This window comes from Leopardus geoffroyi, chromosome B2, assembly GCF_018350155.1.
Source record: "Leopardus geoffroyi isolate Oge1 chromosome B2, O.geoffroyi_Oge1_pat1.0, whole genome shotgun sequence".
In the NCBI taxonomy this organism is placed as follows: domain Eukaryota; kingdom Metazoa; phylum Chordata; class Mammalia; order Carnivora; family Felidae; genus Leopardus; species Leopardus geoffroyi.
The window spans coordinates 35128408-35152597 of NC_059332.1; the positions used below are offsets into that span (position 1 = coordinate 35128408).

Genomic DNA, 24190 nt, shown 5'->3' on the forward strand with positions numbered 1-24190 from the left:
AGCCCTTGCCCTAGCCGCAGAGAGTTTCCAGCCCACCCAACCCCAGCCCTGCTTCCCCTTTTCACCTCGGCCCCTAGGCTATTCACCTGAACAGGAGCTTCTGCCCAGGTTCTTTCTTGATGATGTTCAGCTTATAGTAGTGTCGCAGGGCACGTGACATCTTCTCGTAGGTCATGTTCACCCGGTTCTAGAAGGCAAAGCAGTCCCACGTCACCCTCCGCTCCCTACCTTGCTCCTTCCAGGCCTTGGTTTCCACACCTGGAAAGGAGCAGGTCAAACTGGATGGTTTCTTAAGCCCCTCAGCCCAGGGTTCTGTGAGGGGTGACAAGAGTTCTCTTGAGTTTGGGAGGAGAAAGGCAGGGGAAGGTCAGAGGACAAATACGGGGCTGGGAACCATGGGGCAGGAGTGACTCACACACTGCTTTTAAATAGCCAATGTCACAAGTAGTAACAAATAAGTATATATCTAGTTGGAAATGATGACAGCTAGCTCGGTAAGGGGCATATAGTAAGAGTAGCTCCCCACAAGTTGCGTGACTTTAGCCAAGGTATTTCCTTCTTCTCTCTCTGAGGGGTGGGCAGTGCAGAGGAAGGGCAAAGAGGCTGGGTTTTGGGGTCAACATAAAGCAGCTGCGTGACCTCGGGTAAGTTTCTTTACCTCTCTGCATCTGTTTCCCCGGCTATAAAATGAGGATAAGAACATCCATCCCACAGGTTTGTTTGAGGATTAAATTAGCTAATCCATAGAGCACTTAGCACAATGCTTGGCAGGTAGTACACGTTCATGAAATGGAATTGCTGCTCTCTGGGCCTCAGTTTCCCTCCCCGTACTATTTGGGGATTGGACCAGGTAAGCACGCCCAAACTTTAGTCCATTGCATCCTTCCAGCCCGCAGACCACTGAGAGGCAACAAGAGGGGAGCATTGAACCACACTCTCTGCGTTCAGCCCCTGCTCTGACATCCACTGCCTGCAAACTCTTGGAAAGACTGCTCTGTGCCTCCATTTCCCCTCTGACGCCTACCTCATGACGTCTCCTGGGAATTAAATGAGTTACTATGGGGAAAGCTCTCAGAGCAGCGCCTAGCAATCAAATGCTATACCATTTTAAGAAATGCTATCTCCTGTAGATCACCATTATTGCTAATAGTTTTTTTTTTAAGGCTCCTTTTTTAGTTAAATGACTTTATTTATAGACAAGGACACTTGCTTTGTATCACCAGTGTCAATCAAGAAACTGACATCGTAGTTAAAACTTTTCATCTTCATTCTTACTAAAATAAATACTTAATTATGAGATTTGGAGTCAACCACCTAAAGTCGTCTGGCAGGTGCCCTTTTTAGGTATAGGCGTCCCTCACACTGGGAATGCTGGCCCCAGGGGTTCCCAGGCCTTTCCAGCCCTGATGCCTGATGCTCCCGCAGGGCCTGAGACCTGGATCTCTACCCCAACTGCCCCCTGGAAACCAGTTTCCTCATCTGGCCCAGCCACCCCGCAGCAGATGTGGCACCACTCATGGAAACATGATTTGAAAGTCTCATGGGGCGCCTGGGTGGTTCAGTCGGTTAAGCGTCTGACTTCAGCTCAGGTCATGATCTAGTGGCCTGTGGGTTCAAGCCCCGCATCGGGCTCTGTGCTGACAGCTCAGAGCCCGGAGCCTGCTTCAGATTCTGTGTCTCCCTCTCTCTCTGCCCCTCCCCAGCTCACACTCTGTCTCTGTCTCTCTCTCAAAAGTAAATAAACATTAAACAAAATTAACAAGGTCTCAAGTGCTAAGCAAGTAGAAGGCAAGATCCCTGAACTTCCCCATCCTCAAGAAGTAACTTCCTGTCCCTCAGTCTCTCCTAAAATAAAACCATCCCGACACATTTGGAGCTGCTGGTGAAGCCCCCGTCCATTGAGGACCATCCCTTAGTGCTGATGGGTCCACTCTGACCCCCTACCCTGTCCTCTTCTGGATGTGTGGAGGTCATCCCACCTGGTGGCTGAGGTTTACCTTGTGGTTTCCCCAGAGTCTGGCAAGCCCGTTTGGATCCACAACTCTGAAGATCTTGGCGTTCTTGTCTTCCCACCTGATGTAGGGCTCATACCTGGTGTCAGAGAGCAGCTGGTACACATAATCCCACAGCAGCCGGCAATCTGCAATAGAGCACAGAGGGTAGGGACAGGGCACTCTCCTGGAGCTGTGAGGACAGGCATTAATTAGCAAGGTGCTTTGGGGCTCATAAGGCCCGGGCCCAGCCATGCGGCAGGATGGTCAAGACGACAATACTACCAGAAACAGCCACTTGTGGGGGCTTATTGTCTCTTTGATTCCCCTTAACTCTAGGAAGTGGCTACCTTTATCCCCAGGAAGACATAAAGAATTGGGCTCAGAGAGGGGTTGGACATGTCCCGGGCACGGAGCTCCTCAGCGGCAGGCAGACCAAGGAGTCTGACTGTTAAACCCATCCTGTCAAGCACCCTGGTGAGAGGCCTGGGAAAATCAAACATGCCATCTTGGAGAGCAAGCGGCAGAGGGAGCCTGGGAACAAAAGCTTAAGTCCCCCTACCTGGGCCACCTGGCTGGGTCATTTCAGGCAGGTTACCTAACCTCTTCCGAGCCACAGTTTCCTTGTAGGGGATGATATGACAATTAAGTAACATAATATATCCAAAACTCCTTAGCACGGTACCTGGTACAGAGTAAGTGCTCAAAGAATGTTAAGCACTATTCCGTAAAAGATCAAATACTTGGGGCGCCTGGGTGGCTCAGTCGGTTAAGCGTCCGACTTCAGCTCAGGTCACGATCTCGCGGGCCGCGAGTTCGAGCCCCGCGTCGGGCTCTGGGCTGATGGCTCAGAGCCTGGAGCCTGCTTCCGATTCTGCGTCTCCCTCTCTCTCTGCCCCTCCCCCGTTCATGCTGTGTCTCTCTCTGTCTCAAAAATAAATAAATGTTAAAAAAAACAAAAAAAAAAGATCAAATACTTGTGTTTCAGTGATCCCCAGTTGTTTTTGATCCAGAAGCCAGGCTCCTGCCCGCTCTGTGGTGTCTTAGAATAAACGTAGTTACTCTGCCATGGCTAACCAACACACCTTTGGAAAGGCAGCCCGTTTATCTGTCAGTCTGTCTGGCAGCCTGTTAGTCAACCCTTTAACGATGAATGTAGAATGGAAGTGTGGCTCTGGAGCCAGACCGCCTGGGGTCACGTCCCAGCTCTGCCACTTATTGCTGTGTGATCGATCGTGGGGGAGTCCCTTAACCTCTCTGTGCCTCATTTTCCTTACCCGTAAAATGGGGCTAATAATACCAGCCTCAAAAAGCCAACGTGGGATTAAATACAAGCTTCAGAATCACACGTGGCACATAGTAAGCACCCAACCATTTATAGATAGATAAATAAATAAATAAATAGCCAGGGTGGCTTAGTCAGTTGAATGTTCGACTTTGGCCCGGGTCATGATCTCGAGGTTTGTGAGTTTGAGCCCCACGTCATTTAAAGGAGAGGAATACTCCCCCGTTTTGCACTGCTGGTGGGAGTGCAAACTGGTGTAGTCACTCTGGAAAACAGTTATGGAGGCTCCTCAAAAAATTAAAAATAGAACTAACCTATGACCCAGCAATAGCACCACCAGGAATTTATCCAAAGGCTACAGGAGTGCTGATGCATAGGGGTGATTGTACCCCAATGTTTATAGAAGCACTTTCAACAATAACCAAATTATGGAAGGAGCCCAAATGTCCATCAAGTGATGAATGGATAAAGAAGATGTGGTGTAGGGGCGCCTGGGTGGCTCGGTCGGTTGGGCTTCCGACTTCGGCTCAGGTCATGATCTTACGGTCCGTGAGTTCGAGCCCCGTGTCAGGCTCTGTGCTGACAGCTCGGAGCCTGGAGCCTGTTTCAGATTCTGTGTCTCCCTCTCTCTCTGCCCCTCCCCTGCTCATGCTCTGTCTCTCTCTGTCTCAAAAATAAAATAAAAACATTAAAAAAAAAAAAAAAGAAGTTGTGGTGTATATATACAATGGAGTATTACTCGGCAATCGAAAAGAATGAAATCTTGCCATCTGTAGCAATGTGCGTGGAACTAGACTGTATTAGGCTAAGTGAAATAAGTCAGAGAAACATAAATATTATATGATTTCACTCATATATGGAATTTAAGAAACTCAACGGATGAGCATAGGGGAAGGGAAGCAAAAATAAGATAAAAACAGAGAGGGAGGCAAACCGTAAGAGACTCTCAAATACGGAGAACAAACTGAGGGTAGCTGGAGGGGTGTTGGGTGGGGGATGGGCTAAATGGATGATGAGCATTAGGGAGGGCATTTGGGAGGGGCACTGGGTGTTCTCTGTAAGTGATGAATCACTAAATTCTACTCCTGAAATCATCATGACACTATATGTTAACTAACTTGGATTTAAATTAAGAAGAAAAACAGAAATTTCACTGAATATCTAACCAAAAACTAAAATAAAATATATAGAAAATTAAAAAAACAGATTTTTAAAAACAAAAACAAAAAAATAAAGGAGCGGAATACTCACCCATGCCAAGCTCACTGTCTGACTAGGACTGGCTTGGCAATCCTGGGCAGCACTGACTGCTGTGGCTAGATTGTGGCCAGTACACAGGACAGTCACCCCACACTCCAATAGCCCAGCACAGACCCTCTCATCACCCAGCTCAAAACAACCCTCCTCCCTGTCACTCATAACCCTCTGGGACTTGGCCTCAGCACACCTCCCTCCTGGCCAGGGGCACACAAGCCTCCTACTCACCAGCGATCCTGCCATCAATGGGAGCCTCCGGCATCATGGGGGAGGAGCAGGCTCCCTCAGCCCTGCAGCTGAGCTCTGAACAGTGAGATACGTTGAGGGAGTCCTCCCTGCCAAGGGGCCACCTGGCCAAGTGGCTCAAGGAGCTGGCAAACCCCAGGTGTGGTGGCTGCTGCAGGAGACCCGTTCGGGGGGCCAATTGAGGTCGCCCAGTCCCCTCTGCAAGCAGATGAGCACCGTTGATTCTGCGGGCCCAGGGCCTCCCCCAGCCCCTCCATGCATGCCTGGGATCCCCGTGGGGCAGCACTCCTAATGCTTTTCGTCCGTCCAGTTCCCAGCTGGAAGGTCAGGGAGGCAATGGAGGACATGGGGGAGGGCCAGACAGCCCAGTGCTAACCCCAGCTCCCAGCAGGCAAGTGACATAATCTCTCAAACCTGTTCCCTCATCTGTAAAGTTGTTTGCAAAGCCAAGGGGTGACAGAGCCACATCCAGAATCCAGATGCCTTGTATCTCAGTCCTATGTCCTCTCCATCCACCCAACAAATATTTACTGAGAACCTTCTGTGAGCCAGGCATTGTTCTAAAATTCTTGGGGACATATCACTGAACTCAAAACAAGCCCCTGCCCTCATGGAGCTTATATTCTAGCAGTGGGGGAGTGGGAGATTGGAAAGGGAGGGAGATGGTTGAAATAAAAAAGAAAATAGAAAGAGTATACAATGGGGCGGGGGGCGGGGGGCAGGAATAAAGCACTCTAAGGCAGATAGGGAATCCCAGGAAAGATAGAGAGCTACGTGATGGTAAGGGAAGGCCTCACTGACGTGTTAACATCTAACAGACATCTGAAGAAAGTAGAGGAGTGAGCTATGTGGGTATCAAGAGGAGAGAATGCCAGGCAGAGAGAGCAGCGAATGCAAAGACCCTGAGGCAGGAGTGTCTCTGGTTTGTTCCATGAACATGGAGGCCAGAGTGGCTGAAGCAGCAAGAGCAAAAGGGAGAGGGGCGGGAGAGGACAGCAGAGGGCAGGAGGTCATTGTAAAGACTGTGGCTTTGACTCTGAGTGTGATGGGAGCCATTGGAAGATTTTGAGCAGAGAAGCGACACGATCTGCCTTATGAATCTCTCTGGCTGCTCTATTGCGATAGATCATAGGAGGTCAAGAGCAGAGCCAGGAGACCAGTGAGGAGGTTCTCTAGAGGTGATAGAGGCTGGGCCATGGACAGCAGTGGAGGTGTGGGAAATGGTTTGATTCTGGATAGATTTTTTTAAGTTTATTTATTTTTGAGAGAGAGAGAGAGCAGGGGAGGAGCGGGGGGGGAGGGGCGGGTAGTGGGGACAAAGGATCTGAGGAGGGCTCCGCACTGACAGCAGACGGCCCGATGCGGGGCTCAAGCTCACGAACCACGAGACCATGCTCTAAGCCAAAGTTGGACACTCAACCAACTGAGCCACCCAGGCACCCCTGGATAGATTTTGAAGGTCGAGTCAACAGGACTTGTTGACGGTTGGGATTCTGTGATTTGGGCAGGAAAGAGAGAAAACAGTCAAAAGTGACATCCAACGTTTTGGCCAGAGCAATTGGGAGCATGAAGCTGCAGTTTGCTGAGACAAGGAAGCCCAGGAGAGGAGCAGGGTTGGGGGGAGGGAGGTGGGACAAGAATCAGGTGTTTGCTTTAGGAGCTTTTAGGGTTGAGATGTCCATTAGACATTCCAGGGGAAGTGTGGGGTGCAAACGTCTGGAATTCACAGAGGTCCGGGTATCTGTAGGAATCATCAGTACCAGATGGTATTAAACGCCCAGTACTCCATGAAATTACCTAGGTCTGAGTGCAGATAGAGGAGAGACCCCCTGAGTCTGGGGCTACCCCAAGATTTAGAAGTAGGGGAGAAAATGAGAAGCCAAGAGGCTGAGAAGGAGTGACCGTGGGGTGTTCTGGAAGCCAAGGGAAGAGTCTGAGGGGCGGTCATGAGAGGTGACCGTGAATAAGGACCAACATTGGACGCGGACATCCCCACGTTCAGGTCTCTAGAGTCCCTGACAAGAGCAATTTCCACAGGGAGATCAGGAGGAGAGGAAATAGGGACACCAGAAAACAACACTTTGCTAGAGAGGAGAGCAGAGAACTGAGGAGATGGGAGGCTGCAGCCTGGAGGGCTGCCAGGAGGCTCACAGGGGCCAGAGGTGAGGGTGGAGGAGGCAGGGCAGAGGGAAGTGGGGGCGCGGCCCACACAGCTGCCTCTTCCATTCCTTTGCCTGGAGGAAGCCCTGCCCTCCCAAAGAGGCCGACTGAGGGGAGGCCCCAGAGCTCCGAGAAGAGCCTCCCTCACCTTCCAGGAGGCAGGGGCAGCGCTGAGGGGGCATCTTCTGCCTGAAGGCCCCTCCCAAAAAGGGCCCACACACCAGGGCTTGCCGCTGGGTCTTGATGTACTGAAGCAGCTCATACAGGACGTCACCTGGGGGTGGGGGCAGGGGGCAGGTCAGTCACCTGCCCCTCAGGGGAGGGCCGGCGTCAGTCACAGCTTCATGCAGACGAGATGAGAGGTGGCAGGATGGAAATGGGTAGGGGAGATGAGAGCCACGGGGAAGGGGAGGGGAAGCGACAGCAGGACAGGACACTGGGGACTCTGCAAACAACAGCCAAACGGCTTCCTGCAGGCCCGCTCTAGCGAGGGGCCCCCCGGGAAACATTTACGGAAAAGGGGACATCTGCCATGCTGGGAGGTGAGCAAGCTCCTCCAACCAGTGCGTCCATCATCCCCCCCTGGGCCTACCTGGGTCTCTGTCAGCACGTTTTAGAGGGAAGCCGGCGAGTTTCCCTGACCTGAACCAGGTGCACGAAGCCGGAAGTCATCCTTGGTGAGGATGCAGAGGGCTCGGCCGTTCATCTCGAAGTTGTGCTCCCCCGTGCGCTGCAGAGAGTACTCCTGCTCGGCCCAACGCAGCCACTGCAGCACGTCCTCCCTGCTCCAGAGTGCCGGCTGGATGCCTGCAACCACCGTGAGGACAGGGACTGGGAAAGGGCACAGGGTGGGGGCAAGGGCTCTCCCCTCAATAATCGCTCATGCTTGCACTTCAGGAGTGTCACCTCCTCCGAGAAGCCCACCCTGAACGCTACACCTGAGCAGATGCTCTTCTGTCCTGCCCCCCACTTTGTCACCACGTCCTGTTCTTTTCCTTCCTGGCACCTTACTTTCCTTGTCATTACATTTGACGTACATGTTTAGGTTTGTCATTATCTATGCCTTATGTTTGTGTTCAGTTATTTTTTTTTTTTTTTAGTTTATTTATTTTTGAGAGCATGCGTGAGAGAGCATGAGCAGGGGGAGGAGCAGAGAGAGAGGAGACAGAGAATCCCAAGCAGGCCCCGTGCTGTCAGCACAGAGCCCTATATGGGTCTCGAACTTACAAACGGTGAGATCGTGACCTGAGCTGGAGTCAGGAATCAGACGCTTAACCGACTGAGCTACCCAGGTGCCCTGTGTTTGCCTATTTTGTTTTTGGTGGCTCCTCCTACCAGCCCAGCCTGCTTTCCAACTATTAACTCAGCAAATGTTTACTAAGGAACTATTATGTGCCAGGCACTGGGGGGGGATGTGCTGGGGCACGTTGTTGTATGTATTCAGCACCCAGGATGGTGCCTGGACCATAGGAAGTGCTCCCTAAACAGGTGTTGACCGATTGCATGTATGATTAAACGGTCCTACAAAGAACGTGTGTTGCCGTTACTGTTTTCCCAATGAGGAAGCTGAGACTCCCAGGGGTTAAGTGACTAGCCTCAGGTGACACAGGTAGCATAAGGTACGGCCGGGCCCAGAATCCAGGTCTGTCTGGCTGCCGCACTCTTCAGCTCTAAGGCGCCAGCTCAGGTCTGGGCTTGCTCAGGGAACAGCCCAGCGGACAAGGAAGTCTCCTGCACCCAGCTCAGCGTGTGTGTTCTTATCTCTGGAAATACCCAGACAAGCAGTTGCTTTATTTGATTCCTTCCTATGCTTCTACTCTGCCTGGGTCTATTAGGCAACCAATGCCAAATATTTACCCCACTAATCTGGGTTGTGTTTAACAAGGCCACATTATGGCTTTCTGGACCCTTGGGACTCTTGCCTTCCTAGGTCCCTTCCTCCACTAAAAAATATTTAAAATTATATTTTATGACTGCATTGCATAAAGACGAGTGCATCGTGATATCTTAAAACGTTTTCTTCTGCCTAAAAGTTCATATTTTTTCTCTTGATTTCATTTTATTTTTAAAATTTTTTTAATGTTTATTTATTTTTGACAGAGAGAGAGACAAAGTACGAGCAGGAGAGGGGTGGCAGAGAGGGAGGGAGACATAGAAACCGAAGCGGGCTCCAGGTTCTGAGCTGTCAGCACACAGCGTGATGTGGGGCTTGAACTCATGAACCATGAGATCATGACCTGAGCCAAAGTTGGAAGCTTAACTGACTAAGCCACCCAGGTGCCCCTCTCTTGATTTTAAAAGAAGTCAGAACATTTTTGTGGGCCCCTAAACGTATTGGAGCCCCCCAGCCTTGTGCCCACTGTGATGGCAGCCTGGTGCTACACTTTGTGTGGTTCTTGTCCTCCCGAGAGCTTTTCAGCCCTGTCAGGACCCTGGCCACGTGACAGTGGAAGGCGCCCAGCTCATCAGGGCTGGTGTGACAGGTAGGAAAACTGAGACGGAGGAGGTAACTGTCCAAAGACTAAACCAACCTGTGACTGCCTTGGTCCCAAATTAGCGCAAGAGAGAAAACCAGTTTTCCCGTTTACCGAAAAAGAAAACGTGCATCTGCTTGATCATCGATTCAGCCAATATCTAATGAGCACTGGCCATGTGCCAGGCACTGTGCCACAGCTGGGGACATGGCCCAGGGGGAGGCTGGCAGGAGCGAGGCAACCAATGACTAAGGACCATTCCTGCTCAGCTGCACAGAGGGACGGGGCTCCAGGCTACAAACGCAGAAAGCAGGGCAACACAGCCCGGCTTGGGTGGAAGGAGAGGCTCCCCTTACTTTATTTTGGGACCTGAGAAGGAATAATAAAGAAGAAATATCTGAAATTGAGTAAAAAATTAAGGGGAAAAAAAAGAATAGAAGTGGCAACTGACCTTTGCGGTATGTAGTACCATCAAGATCTGATGCTGTTACCTAAGACTGGCAAGTATCATTGGGACAGAAGGAGCCAGGAGATGTGTGTATATTTGCACGCGTGCACATGCACACACGCGCGTGTGGATGTGTGGAAATTTAATACATGATAGAGATGGGATTTTAATTCCGTGGAAAAGGATAGTGAACTTAAGACAGGGTAAAACCATGACTGGTTTGCCACCTGGTAAAAATATATTTGGATCTTCACCTGTCACCATTTATCAAAAGCAGTTCCAGGTGGATTAAGACCTAATGAATACAACAATAGAAACCTGAATAGAAGTGGAAATGGGGGTGCCCGGCTGGCTCAGCCAATGGAGCATGTGACTCTTGATCTCGGGGTTGTATGCTCGAGCCCCACACGGGGTGTGAGGTTACTTAAAAATGAAATCTTTTAGGGGAGCCTGGGTGGCTCAGTCGGTTGAGCATCCGACTTCGTCTCAGGTCATGATCTCGTGGTTTGTGGGTTTGAGCCCCTTGTCGGGCTTTCTGCTGACAGCTCGGAGCCTGGAGCCTGCTTCCGATTCTGTGTCTTCCTCTAGCTGCCCCTCCCCTGCTCCCACTCTGTCTCTCTTTCAAAAATGGAAAAATATTAAAAATTGTTCCAAATAAAATCTTTTACTTTTTTTAAAAAAAGTTTATTTATCTTGGGAGAGAGAATGGGAGCAGGGGAGGGGCAGAGAGAGAGGAAGAGAGAAAATTCCAAGCAGGCTCCGCACTGGCAGTTCAGAGCCCAATGCAGGGCTCAAACCCACAAACCGTGAGATCATGACCTGAGCCGAAGTCGGACACTTTACCAACTGAGCCACCCGGGTACCCCTAAAGTCTTTCTTTTAGGTGGAAATAGGAAACCCATATGCATTAAACATGGGTAGGTGAGCCCTCAACCACGACAGGAAATTCAGAGGCTGTAACAAGTGAAAGATACATTTGATTACGTAAATTGTGTGTGTGGTAAAAGACACCATAAACGAAATTAAAAGAGGACAGAATAAAGGGAAATATTTACAATGCAGATAACAGATAAAGGGCTAATGTCAGGGCGCCTGGGCGGCTCAGTCGGTTAAGCATCTGACTTCAGCTCAGGTCATGATCTCAAGGTTCACGAGTTTGAGCCCCTCATCAGGCTCTGTGCTGACAGCTCAGCACCTGAAGCCTGCCTCAGATTCTGTCTCCCTCTCTCTCTGCCGTTCCCCTGCTCTCACTCTCTCACTCTCCCTCTCTCTCTCAAAAATAAATAAACATTAAAAAAAAAAAAAAAAAAGGGCTGGGACGTCTGGGTGACTCAGTTGGCTAAGCGTCCAACTTCCACCCAGGTCATGATCTCGCAGTTCGTGGGTTCAAGCCCGCTTCGGCCTCTGTGCTGTGTGCTGACGGCTCAGAGCCTGGAGCCTGCTTCGGATTCTGTGTGTGTGTGTGTGTGTGTGTGTGTGTGTGTGTGTGTGTCTCTCTCTCTCTCTGCCCCTCCCCCGCTCATGCTCTGTCTCTCCCCCCTCTCAAAAATAAACATTTAAATAAATAAATAATTTTTTTAAAGGGCTAATGTCTATCACAGAGGAAGAGCATCTCTACACTGATTTTTTTTTTAAGACAAAAAAATCTTACCAGCAATTCACGGTGGAGCAGGATTTCTCAGCCTCAGCACTACTGACACTTTGTACCTGATAATTCCTCCCTGTGGAGGCTGTGCTGAGCTTTGTGGAATGCTTCCCAGCATCCCTGGCCCCCTGCCCACTAGATGTCAGCAGCAAACACACACACACACACACACACACACACACACACACACACTGCCCAACAAGAGTGACAACCAAAAATGTCTGCAGACATTGCCACATGTCCCCAAGGGAGAGGGGCAAAACCAATGCCAGTTGAGAACTTCTGCAGTAGAACAAATCCACTAATACTCATGTGGCAGGACGTGACACCTCACTGGTCCCCGACAGGCACAATCAGAGAAGAGTGAGATATCATTTGAACGATAGCGCCCACAGCTGGCAGGAATGCAGGGAACAGAATGCCTGGCTGATGGAAATAGAAATGAGGAGCCTCCGCGGGAGGTCCGTCCAGTGGCTGCAGAAGTGACCGAGACACAAAAGCTGCGTGGTGTGAAAGCTGGAGGCCACCCGACAGTGAGATTCAGGAGTGCCAGGGGCAGGCCTATGAGCCAGCCAGGGCTTCTGGGGCTCTGGGGGCCAACTGGCCATTGCATTTTTTTTTTTGTGGGATTGCCTATTCCATGATCTTGGAGGCTGTCAACCTGAAAATTCAAAACTATGATCCTGAGTCAGAAGGGTGCTTTGTCCCGTGTGTGGCCAGAGGGTTGGGATGGATCCCACACCCCTCTAGCTGTCCTGCCTCCATGGAAACACTAAAACTGCACGAAGGCGGGGACATCGTGAACTTGGCAGACAGTATCAACCACAGGTGTGGTCCTGCTACCAGGTCCAGAGACATGGGCAGGGGACTTCCTATGCTATCCCCGAGGGACTCTGAGGTCCCACAGTAGCACTTGAAAATGAAGCCTGTCATCACCCTGCAGTGGGATTTGGTTTTTCTTTCACTACGTCTTGCTCATTCCTACCCTCACCCTTCATCCCTTTACTGCCAGCTTCTCAGGTCCAATAAATACAGAAGAGGGACCTTCCTGTTCCTTATGTCTTCAAAGAATCCTCAGGTCAAAAGGCTTTCCAATAGGACTCGAGACCCCAGGGAAGGACCAAGTTCCAAGCTTGGATGAGCCACCCAGCTCTGGGCTAAATCTCCAACCCCAGGATCTGGGTCCCAGCTCGGCCCCCCCTTGCTAGCCAAGTCACCTACAAGCTGCTCAGACTCTCTTAGCCTCAATTTCCCCCTCTGTGAAATGAGATAAAACACTGCCTCACTGGGCTACTGTGCTGTTTGAGGGGCAGGGTGGTGTAGGGGTTAGGAGCCCAGGCTACATCTGTACAATCCAGCAACTCACCCCTGAGTGAAGACCTAAGAGCCGTGGTGGGAACACACCCTCCGGAAGACATGTATGCGAATGTCCAGTGGCTCTATTCATAGTAGAAAAGAACTGGAAACATCAGGCAGAGAACGGACGATCAAATTGTGATGTTTGAGGACAATGGAATGCTGCTCGACCATAAAACAGAGTACAAGGGGCTGCTACATGTGACACGTGGATTAAAGCTCACAGATACTACGGTGAAGGAAAGAAGCCAGATGTAAAAACACAATCAAGAATAGACGCTAGTCTAGGGAGAGAAGACAGAATAGTGGTCGCCCTTTGGAGGGGAGTGGCCTGGGGAGAGGCGCAAGGCACCTTCCTGGGGCGCTGGAAATGCTCTAGTTCCTGATCTCGGTGGTGGCTGCTCAAGTGTATACGTGCATAAGCATTTGTACACTCAAGATTTGTACACATGACTGTATGTAAAGTATGCCTAAAAAAAAAAAAAAAGGAAAAGGAAAACCATGCAACAATAAGGATCGAAGCTGGTGCCAGGCCAGCTGGAAGCTGGCTAAATGACCGTGTTTCCATTTCTTCACCTGCAAATCAAGGGTGACAAATACAGTACTAGCGACGTGGGGCTGTCACAGGATTCTATGAGATAATCAATTTGAAGACCAGGGCCTGGCAGGTCGTATGCACTTTCCAAGATGAGCAGAGCTCTTGCTGTTAGCTGGGGTGACACGGGTAAAGTGCTTGGCACAGGGCCCAGCACACCTCAGAGCTCAGCAATTGCTGGCGAGTGTGATCTAAGGTGTCCACCGCCACCCCCCCCCCCCAAGACGTCTTCCTGACCTGGTTACTGGGATGAGCCCAACTGAATCTCCCCTTACTGGTACAACCACACCCAGGGGCTTCACCCCAGAGCAGCCCATGCTTCTCCCTCTCTTGGCTGTGACCCACCGTATTTTCAGTTCCTCACACCAACCATCTTTGCCTCTCAAGACTCCAGCCTGATTATCACTTTCCTCTCCCTGCCCCAGCCACTGGCTCCCTGGGGATTTCCAGCTTGGCTAGTTCTAAGCTTCTGGGACAGATCTGGACAGAAACCCTAGAAGGGGAAGCCGGAGGGGCTGTGTATCCAAGACACCATTGGGGGGTTTGAGTATCTCCCTAAAGAGTTAGCACTGTCTCCCACGCATACCCAGAACAGGGTGGGACTTGAAGGCCCCCCTCCCCCATCCTGGGCTGCATCTCCCTCCACTGCCCTTATCACTGAGCTTCCAGCTTCCTTATGTAGTCACTGCAGCCCCCGCTAGAATGTCAGCTCCTTGACCACAGACTTTGCCAGTCTCAGTCACTGCTCTCTCCAGCACCTACAGCAATGCCCGGGACATAGTCGATGCTCAATAAATATAAATGGCCTACATGAGTGCGCTGAAAGACTTCCAGGCACCCTGATCTACCCCTCTCTGGCCCCCCCGTCCCACCCCAACCAGGTCTCTCTTCCCACAACACCCCTTTCACTCTTTTGCTCAAGAAACTGACGTGGCGGAGCGGCTGGGTGACTCCGTCAGTTAAGCGTCTGACTCTTGATTTTGGCTCAGGTCATGATCTCACGGTTTGTGAGTTCGAGGCCCGCATCTGGTTCTGCACTAACAGTGTGGAGCCTGCTTGGGATTCTCTCTCTCTCCCTCTCTCTCTGTTCCTCCCCCACTTGTGCTTTCTCTCTCTCTCTCAAAATAAATAAACTTAAAAAAAGAATGGAAGGAAGGAAGGAAAAGAAAGAGAAAGAAAGAAAGAAAGAAAGAAAGAAAGAAAGAAAGAAAGAAAAGAAAAAAGAAAAGGAAAGAGAAGAGAAGAGGAGAGGAGAGGAGAGGAGAGGAGAGGAGAGGAGAGGAGAGGAGAAGAGAAGAGAAGAGAAGAGAGGAGAAGAGAAGAGAAGAGAAGAAACTGACATGGCTCTCAACTCTCCACCCCAGCAAGTCAACACTCCTCTGTCCTTGTTTCAAGAGCCGCCTCAAGCTGCCCCTCCCCCCCTGATCAAAGCTATTTCCCGGGTACTCTCCTCACCACACCCCCACAGTCTGCTAGACAGAGTGACTTCCAGAACAACAGAGCTGGGCCTACCTTTAACAATCAAATCAGAACTAACAGTTGGCTTCTACCTCCCTGGCAGGGTTCCAGGAGGAACATGGGAGATGGTAAAGTGCTTGGCCAGTCCTCTAAAAATGGGAGCTGTCATCATCCCACATTGGAGGCTTTTGCTCAGAGTAAGTGACAGCCGCAGGTTTGGAGGTACCTGGGTTTGAATCCCAGCCCCACCAGTTTCCTGGGGGGTGACTATGGAGAAGGTAATTCTCCCGATTCCAAGCCCAGTGTTCACATCTGTAAGGTAGGAATAATAAAAGAAGCCACTCTCCAGTCCTATTTAAGTGTATTCAATCAGTGCGTATGATATGCCCGCCACAATGCCTGGTCCAGAGTAAATACTCGGCAAATAGTATTCATTATGATTATCAGCATCCTCATTGGTGGAGCCCGCCTGGAAATAGAGGGACTAGCTGGTTTCTCTGCCACAATGACTGCAGTTTAGCAATCGCCATTTTCCGTGGTTTACTGAGTGTCACTGTCTGTCCAGAGTCCCCTCAAATCCATCCCCCTATTGTCTATCCTGGTCGTCCTGGCTGATATTGCTTTTCTTGGTAACCACATTCAGTTTTATGGTCACCAGGCCGTGGGGCAGGGCCCGCGCATACGGTTGTGTGGTGTCCTACACAAAGGCACCACTAGACAGAAGGAATGGGAGGGTATGGGAGAAGCCAACCCACGCCCTGTCTGGGTTTGGCTTGGCTTCTTCCCAGAGGAGGGGTCTTTCCAGTCTGCACAGAGATGCACATGGTCTAGCCCTGGCCCTGACTTTAGGGAGCAGGAGGCTCTTTGTCCCGAAATTGCTGGCTTTGGGAATCTCCCATCTGTTTGTTGTTTGCCATATTCCCTTTCACTGGCAGGTGACAACATCACTGTCAATACTCAAAGCTTCCCAAACACCCACTTCTAGTCTCCAGCCTCCCCACTCCACCCCACCCCACCTCTCCCTTGGCTCCTGCTTCCACCTAACTTACTGCTTCTCTTGCCTTGATCTAGGGCAGTTCCTCAGACCATTCTAATTGCAACCCACAGTAAAAAAAAAAAAATGCATTTTACATCATGACCCACACAAGCATGTACTTATAACGAGATCACATATAACGAGATAATGAGATCACAGCTACCTTTACCATTTATGATGTACTGTGAAATGTTCTATTTGATTAAAAAAATTTTTTTTTAATTTTTTAAAATTTATTTTTGAGAGAGAGCATGAGTAGGGGAGGGGCAGAGAGATAGGGGGACAAAGGATCTGAAGCAGGCTCTTCACTGACAGGGGCAAACCCGATACGGGGCTCGAACCCACGAACCATGAGATCATGACCTGAGCCGAAGTCGGACACTCAACCGACTGAGCCACCTAGGCGCCCTGTTCTATTTCATTTTTTTAAAAATGCTTATTTTGACCCACTAAACTGATTTCACTCCTTAGTCCTGGCCAAATGCTTTGTTTTTTGTTTTAAGAAGATAGAAGTTTTTGAATACACCGCAACGAAGGGGCAGGCAGGACAGCAGAGGAGGGGCTGTCTGCCCTGACCAAACACTTGGGAAAGCACTGTTAGGACACAGCTGTATAAAACGCGGCCCTTGAATGTACTTCCGGGAGCAGTGGTGTCACCCAAGAGTTTACTAGAGGTATAGCTTACTAGAGGCTCACCCTAAACCTACCGAATCAGAATCTGCATTTCTATAACGCTCCCAGGAGACTCACGGGCACACGAAAATTCGAGATGCCCTGGTCTAGGATGGCAGGAAGCCACTCTGTTAGAATTGACTGTTGGGGTGCCTGGGTGGCTCTGCAAGTTGAGCATCCCGCTCTTGATCTTGACCCAGGTCATGACCCCATGGCCATGGGTTGGACCCCTGCATCAGGCTCCATGCTGACAGTGCGGAGCCTGCTTGGGATTCTCTCCCCCTCTCTCTGCCCCTCCCCCACTGGCACTCTCTGTCTCTCTCAAAATAAATAAATTAATTTTAAAAAAAAGAATTGTACGCATTAACATAAGTGCCTGGGGACTCTCTATAAGTGAAGGCTATGAACTTGAGCAGCAGCATGAACACCTGTCGGAATACCCCAAGGGACCTTCTCCTGTGTTGTATGCTGTGAGGGCGTTGCAGAAACGTGTCCTCCCTCTGCCCACGACGTCTGAAAATCAGACGTGGCGCTCTATGGTCTCTGCCCGTGGCTTGTTTACAACTAGGAGCTTTGAAAGTCAATTTCTAAACGCAGAGATCTCAATTCTTCTGCAGCCAACCATGGGAAGTTCACAGAGATTTTTTTTTTTTTTTTTTTTTTTTTTCCCAGAGAATCAGCTCCAGGAAAATGTGGCAGCTCAGGACCAGGAACTAAGAGTCTGAGGCATGAGGCCCCATCTGGCCGCTAGCTGCACAGAGCCTCAGTTTCTCTGTCCTCAAACGCGGCTGTGCTGGTGACCATCTCAAAACTGCCTCCTCAAAATCCCCTGAGCTGTCCCTAGAGGCTGCATCACCGCCCCCAAGACCCACTCCCTGGGACCTCAGCCCGGCTCCCGCAAGTGGTCCCAGGGCCTGTACTGCCTTCACGGCTCCCGACTCACCCCTGACCTTGGGGAGACCCTCATGGATGCAGCCTGGGGGAGGGAAGGTATGAATCCCCTTTCACTCTCCACTTCCGCAGAGGGAAGCGTCATTGTGAGTCTCCTTTTGTGCGTGCAGAGCCTGGGGGATCCAGCCCCTCCGTCTCAGCCCCCTTCCTGTCACTAGACAGGACAGTCACCCCCAGAGTGGACTCTGCCCTGCTCTACCGCACATCTTTGTCGGGCAAATAAACACGGAAACGTAAGCTCTGCAGGGAACTTGTGTGCGCCACTTGGCACCCACTCACAAAGCTAAGCAAGATTTGTTTTGTTCGTTCACCTTCCTGCTGAGGCAAATCACCCTGCTGATGAGAAGAGAAGCTGGAGGTGGAGGAGGGAAGGGGGGTGGGTGACGGGGGATAAATGTCAGAGAGATGCCCAGCGAGGGAAACTCAATTTCCAGAAATGTAAGAAAGGCGCATGACATCACCACAGCCGTCTGAAAGGTCAACCCCTCACTGGGGGTCAGCAGTTCGCTCATCTGGGACGCTGTTGACAGGAAAATGAGTCATTTAGCGCTCCCAGTCTTGGAAGACTGCTAGATATTTACCAAAGGCCAGGACTTGTTGCCTGAATACTTTCAGAAGTAAATATGAGTCATGAAATCTAAGAAGTACACAGGACGCTGCTGGTGCCCTGCCCATGGCCCTTGGCTCTCACCTCTACTCTCTGATGGCCGCCAGATGTCGAATGTCAGCACCTGACTCTGCGCCTGACTTAGCCAGCGCAAAGGGCAACTTGGAAAGGGAAAGTGGGGATGAAGCCGAGCCAAGCCAGCTGGGTTTGCTAGCTCCTTCCCAAAAGGGGGTCTTTTCAGTTTGCAGTGGAGTCAGTGGAAGCAGCCTCACCCCATCACGGATGGGAGGCAGGTGAATGAAAACCCAGCTTCCTTCCCCCCGGGGCTGGGATAGCTCAGGGTGTGCTCTCACTGTCCCCCACAGGTCCCCACTGGTAGTGAGCCCCAGTTGCCCACCGTGCTACAATTTACATTTAAATTGGATTTCAGGAGCACCTGGATGGCTCAGCCGGTGACTTCGGCTCGGGTCATGATCTCACAGTGCACGAGTTCGAGGCCCTCATCAGGCTCTGTGCTGACAGCTCAGAGCCTCCTTCAGATCCTCTGTCCCCCTCTCTCTGCCCCTCCCCAACTCGCACGCACACACACTCTTATTCTCTCTCAAAAATAAATAAACATCAAATCAAATAAAAAATAAATAAATTGGATGTCCTTCGCTCCTCTGTGGGGAAGTACTTCAGGGCCTGTTTCTGGAGAAATGTAGCCGAAGGCGGTAGGACTAGTACCCCAGGAGGTCTAAATCGGCACCCTGAGTTGAGTAACCAGGGAACAGGCTGGCTGAAGAGAAGAGGCAATTCTTGTCACTAGAAACGTGCAGGAACACCCGGTGACCGACTCAGAGCGGCCCCACCGAAAGGGGCCTCAAAAAATTAAAAGTCTGGTGTAGTTGTATTTGCCAAGGTGATGACTACATTTTCTAAAGCCCCACTCCTCTTATATCCTCTTACCCAGTAACTCTGAGCTAGGCACCCAAAAGAGGGAGGTAACTGAAGGTTACTTGACTTTGGGCAGAACACAACTTTCTGGCCCCCAATTTCCTTATTTGGAATGCAAGTGAATTACCTGAGGGACACTCAGGTCTCTACAGTGTTGATCTTCTAGGACTTGGTGTGCCAGTTAGAAGAGTGGACTTTGAATATGGGGAGGTAACGGGGGATAATAGAGGGCCTCGTGGGACCTGCAAATAAGCCCCCCCAACCACCACTGAGGCTTGGTGTCCTCAGCTGCCATGAGATGTCATCAAAGGTCCTTCTTCACAGCAACACTCAGGGTCTTCAGCTCTGTCCCCAAAGTCCCATTTTTCCTCATCACCACGGTTTGGGTTGTGAACAGAACCCAAATCCTACCCTCTATGTAACTGTTGCCAAACATCTCCTTGGAACAGCCCCGAGCTCCAAGCTACCTACCGGTCAGGGCTTGCACTCGGACAAGACGAAACAAGAGAGGTTCCTCACAGAGCCCCTTGCCCCTGTCCCCACATCACACTCCCGCTTCCCTCCACTGCTGCTCTGAGGCGTGAGGGCACCCATGTTCTGTGGTTCTCTCGTATCCATGAGTCCCCGTCTTCCCACAGGCTGCATTCCTCGCTAAGAGAATGCCACACTGTTTCCAGCAAAGGCAGCCAGGTCCCCCCAAGGCCTGTGAAGTCATGCCCGCTGCTCAGTCCTGTCAGCAGCTCAAAAAGTAGGTCGTGGCCAGGAAATCAGAAGGGTATGAAATCAGTTAAGCAGTGTTCCAGCCCCTGGATGAGCCAAGCAAGAAGTGGCCTGGATGCTTCACAATCCCAGTCAGATGTACCCGCCCACAGCCGCCCCAAGAACCGCCTCCCCCCACCCCAGATTAAGACCTCCCACTGGCAGTCAGCTTGCTGCCTATCTTATGATTCCCTTGGCTTAGGAAGTACATTTAAAAATCTCTTAGAGGGGCGCCTGGGTGGCGCAGTTGGTTAAGCGTCCGACTTCAGCCAGGTCACGATCTCGCGGTCCGTGAGTTCGAGCCCTGCGTCAGGCTCTGGGCTGATGGCTCAGAGCCTGGAGCCTGTTTCCGATTCTGTGTCTCCCTCTCTCTCTGCCCCTCCCCTGTTCATGCTCTGTCTCTCTCTGTCCCCAAAAAAATAAATAAACGTTGAAAAAAAAATTAAAAAAAAATAAATAAAAATAAAAATCTCTTAGAGGATTATCAGCAGGACCAAGGGTTGGCCTTAGCATGGAGAGCCCATGTGCTCTGGAGCATGTCACTTAGCTTCTCCACCCCTCAGCTCTGGCAACTGAAACAATCTACAGCCTGTTCTATGGTTAGGAGTTTCCTCGGGAAAATGAAATAAAAGGATATGGCCAATATGTCTCCCATGGCTCTCCTTGGGTGGGTTTGATTGTTTTACATATTCTTCTGCTTCCCTGCCATCTCCCAATTTTTGACAATAAGCATATGCTACTTTAGGAACAATAAAAATGAAGCATAATTATTTAAAAGAGAGTTCTATATACATACAACTATGGTTCACTGTTTCACCTCATCTGGCTTCCTCATTGGCAACATCCCCAATCCTTTGTCTTTAGGCTGGAAGAGACCCCATAGCTCATTTGATCCCAACCCTCATCTTACTAATGAGGAGACTTCTCGTCTTCACCCTTGACCATGGCAGCTGCCTCCCCACAGTGAGAATTCACATTGACCTCCTCTGACTTCCTCACCAAGGAAAAGTTACAGAAAACCCAGCAAAGAAATAGCAAATGGAGGGAAGGTAGTCTCTTGGGTAAGAAGTCCACGTGTCACATTTATGTCCTTTAAAAACATCAGCCTCTGGGGCTCCTGGGTGGCTCAACTGGTTAAGCATCTGACTTTGGCTCAGGTCAGGATCTCACAGTTCATGGGTTCAAGCCCCACCTCGGGCTCTGTGCTGATAGCTCAGAGCCTGGAGCCTGCTTTAGAGTCTCTCTCCCTCTCTCTCTCTCTCTCTGCCCCTCCCTGGCTTGCATCCTGTCTCTCTGTCTCTCAAAAATGAATAAACATTTAAAATTTATTTCAATAAAAAATATAAAAACATCAGCCTTTCTCCTCCCCTCTACTCACGGAGTCTTCCTGGCAGCTTGCAGATTCCCCCTTCACCCAGCAAGTCCATTCCAGCTTCACATTTGGCCTGGGTGCCTGGGGGTGGTGTCGCTGCCTCGGGGCTCACAGAAAAACTGGCCAATTCTCCCTCCTAGAAAGTAGAAAAGCCAGGGCAGTCAAAGAAGAGCCTTCTTGGTGAAGGCTCAGCCATCCTTACATGTATTAAGATTTTTTTTTTACAATGGAAAGAGCAACCATCTCTGCATCTGCCTTAAAGGTAGGAACCATGTGTCTTCAGCTTGGTACCTTCAACATCTTGTACGCAGTGGACACTTGATCAATTTCACCTTTCTAACTCAAGTTTTTCACGAATGTGCCTAACCCCACCAGAAGGCTCCCCTGCCAAGATCTGATTGTACGCTGAAAATCTAAGAGCCTAGGGATGCTCTCTGGGACCTTGGTGAGAGGACACAGGGGACCTGAGGGGCCAGGATAAAAAGATCTGAAGTCAGAAATAAGCAAGCAACCAAGTAAATGCTGTTTTCAAGAGAGAAAAGGGAAGGATAAATTTCTAAATCCCAAGGTCCCACCAAGGGAAGCCTATATCTTTACAATTTTACAACCAGCTTCGCCCCAGAGGTATTCGGTTCATCTGTTAGGATGAGGGCATGACAAAAGTGACAGGATTTTGTAGAAACAGGAGGATCGTTGGGACTTATGCCCAGTCACAGGTGCCACCCTGTGAAAAGCAAAAGTGAAACCAGTCCCAGCAAGTCATTTTCCCGATCTAGGATCTTCAAGAGCATTACCTTCATCTCTTGGTGTCTGAGGAGGGCAACCTGCAGTGAAAGACTGGGGATTTGGAGCCACACAGCAAACTCCAGAAGCCTGCAGAGGAGGATTTGACAACTTTTGGGGTAGCTCTGAGGGCATTTCTGGCTGGGACCCAGCCCCCCTGCTCCCATGGGTGCTGTTTCCCAGGTAATCCAGCCTCCAAGGTTGCCACTGGGAGGGAGGGCTTGCCAGGCTGGAGAAGGGTCTAGGGTCTAGGGCCTGATACTCACAGGAAGCCCCTCGTGGACTCTTCAACCCTCTTCCAAGCATTCTAATACCAGCCAATTCCGGGGTTTTAACTGCCTGGGAAATGCCAGCCAGGGAGCTACTGAGAGGGGTCTGGGCCTCAGCAGGAAGGCCAGGGAAAGGTCTGATAAAATATGGATATGTATCTGAAACTTGATCATGGAGAGAGGAGGTGGAGAAAGGCCTTGGAGGTGGGAAGAGGGAGCCCAGCTCTGGGGCGGTTGTGAGGCTGCTGGGGAAATACGGCAAAGGCAGAGGGACTGCTAAGGAGTGAGGGGGGTGGGGGGAGGCCTCCGCGATCGCGTTTGCCAGCTGTGAGGGTCTGGTTTGTGCAGGAACCTCCTGGGACATCACAACTGGTTGATGGAGGGGTGAGAAGAAGGTGTGGAGGAGCAGTATATAACACAGAAGGGCTGGAGGTGAGTTAGGAGGAGAGAGGGCCGGCGAGAGAGGGATGGAGGGTGAAGTTTGGTTATGTGTTGGAAAGCGAGATTCCAGCCAGGAAAAAGTTCTGACAAAATGAGTATGGAACTTGATTGAGGTAACGGAGAAGGGATGGGGGGCAGGAGGCTCAGTTCGCGCACTGCGCACTGCGGGCTTCAGCCCAGCCGCGGGGCTCTTACCTGCATCACAGGTGGAGAGGTGAGGGAGCCACCGGCTGTCCGTCGTGAGCGCTTCGCCGGCTGCGGCTGCTGGGCCTCCTTCCCCCAACCCCTAACTCGGCTCCCAAAACTAGAAGGTGGCCTAGGAGGAAATCTCTTTGAGAAGAGAAGCGCCGGGTGGCCTCGGGTTCCCGGGCGAGCAGGCTCACAAGGGCGCTCCGGTAATCTCTATCCTTCCGGGAAACGAAAACGAAAGAGCGGGATCCGGCTTCCACTCCCGCCCCGGCGGGCTCCGGGGAGGCAGGGGCCGGCCCTTGCGGGAGCAGAGCCGCGGGCGCTGTCTGCTTGCCAGCCCGGAGGCGTCGGTCCTGCCGGCGTGCCCCCCCCCAGTGGACGGACCCTCCTCGGCCCAGCCTGGCCCTGGTTCCCAGGGGCATGGAGGTGAGATGCTGCGGGATCTGGGGAGCCGAAGGAACCCCTGGTCTTGGGCTCAGGACAGCAACAGACCACCTTCATGTCACCCCTGTGTGTCTCCGCATTTGGATGGGGACGGGTCCTCCGATGCTGTCCGCCTGGACCAGATGCCTCGCCCCTTAGGGATGGGTGACTTTCTTGGCCCTAACCCCGCCTCTGCCTGCCGTTTGGCCGGAGCCCCACCATCAGAGGGGCTGTGGTACCCCCTGCTGCCTTAGACCCCAGTACTCAGTGGAATCCCCCTACACCTTTTCCCAGGCCGCTGGCTTCTCCAGGCAAACCAACACACTCACCCGAGGAAAAGGAGAAAGCCTGACCTTGTGCAGAAATTCCCAAGGGGTAGATGCTGTTACAAATGCTTACTTAGCACTGATACGCCATGAGCTCCTAGAAACTAGTAAGAACAAGGCCAGAAACCCAACAGAAAAAGGAGCAAAGGATATGAATAGAAAGTCCTCCTAAAACAAAATGCTGAATGGCACCGGAATATAGAAGATGCTCAGACTCACTCATTATTAAGGTGTGCAAAATAAAGTTTTCTGAGATATCATTTTTTTACCTGTTAATCTGGCAAAAATTCAAAAGTCTAATGACATAATCCACTGGAGAGGCCGAGGGGAACAGAGAACATTGGGCAAGCCCACGGAAGGTAGTAAGACAAGATCTGGCAAAGTTACAAATGCACGTACCCTTCAGCCAGCAGTCCCACTGCCGGAAATGTATTCAATGAATCCAACGCACCTATCCAAAATGTACATGTTGTATATTTCAGCATGGCTTATGATAAGGAACAATTAGAAA

General features: G+C 50.9%; 1 protein-coding gene across 11 annotated transcripts in view; it reads right to left on the reverse strand.

Annotated features, from left to right (window-relative positions):
• The window catches only part of ETV7 (ETS variant transcription factor 7), a 39509-nt gene extending 15830 nt beyond the window's left edge, over positions 1 to 23679 (reverse strand). For 5 of the 11 annotated variants that reach the window (XR_006717876.1, XM_045500806.1, XM_045500812.1 and 2 more), the window contains exons 1-7: positions 22937 to 23679; positions 21255 to 21384; positions 7582 to 7746; positions 7088 to 7213; positions 4762 to 4977; positions 1998 to 2140; positions 87 to 187 (exon numbers count right to left, since the gene is read on the reverse strand). Coding sequence is in view for 10 of the 11 variants with exons in the window: in XM_045500806.1 (XP_045356762.1) it covers positions 87 to 187; positions 1998 to 2140; positions 4762 to 4977; positions 7088 to 7213; positions 7582 to 7746; positions 21255 to 21384; positions 22937 to 22942 (887 nt within the window). In the remaining variant the exon portion in view is untranslated. The other 6 variants (XM_045500810.1, XM_045500815.1, XM_045500807.1 and 3 more) reach the window with 5 other exon arrangements.
• Positions 23680 to 24190: the final 511 nt, after the last annotated feature.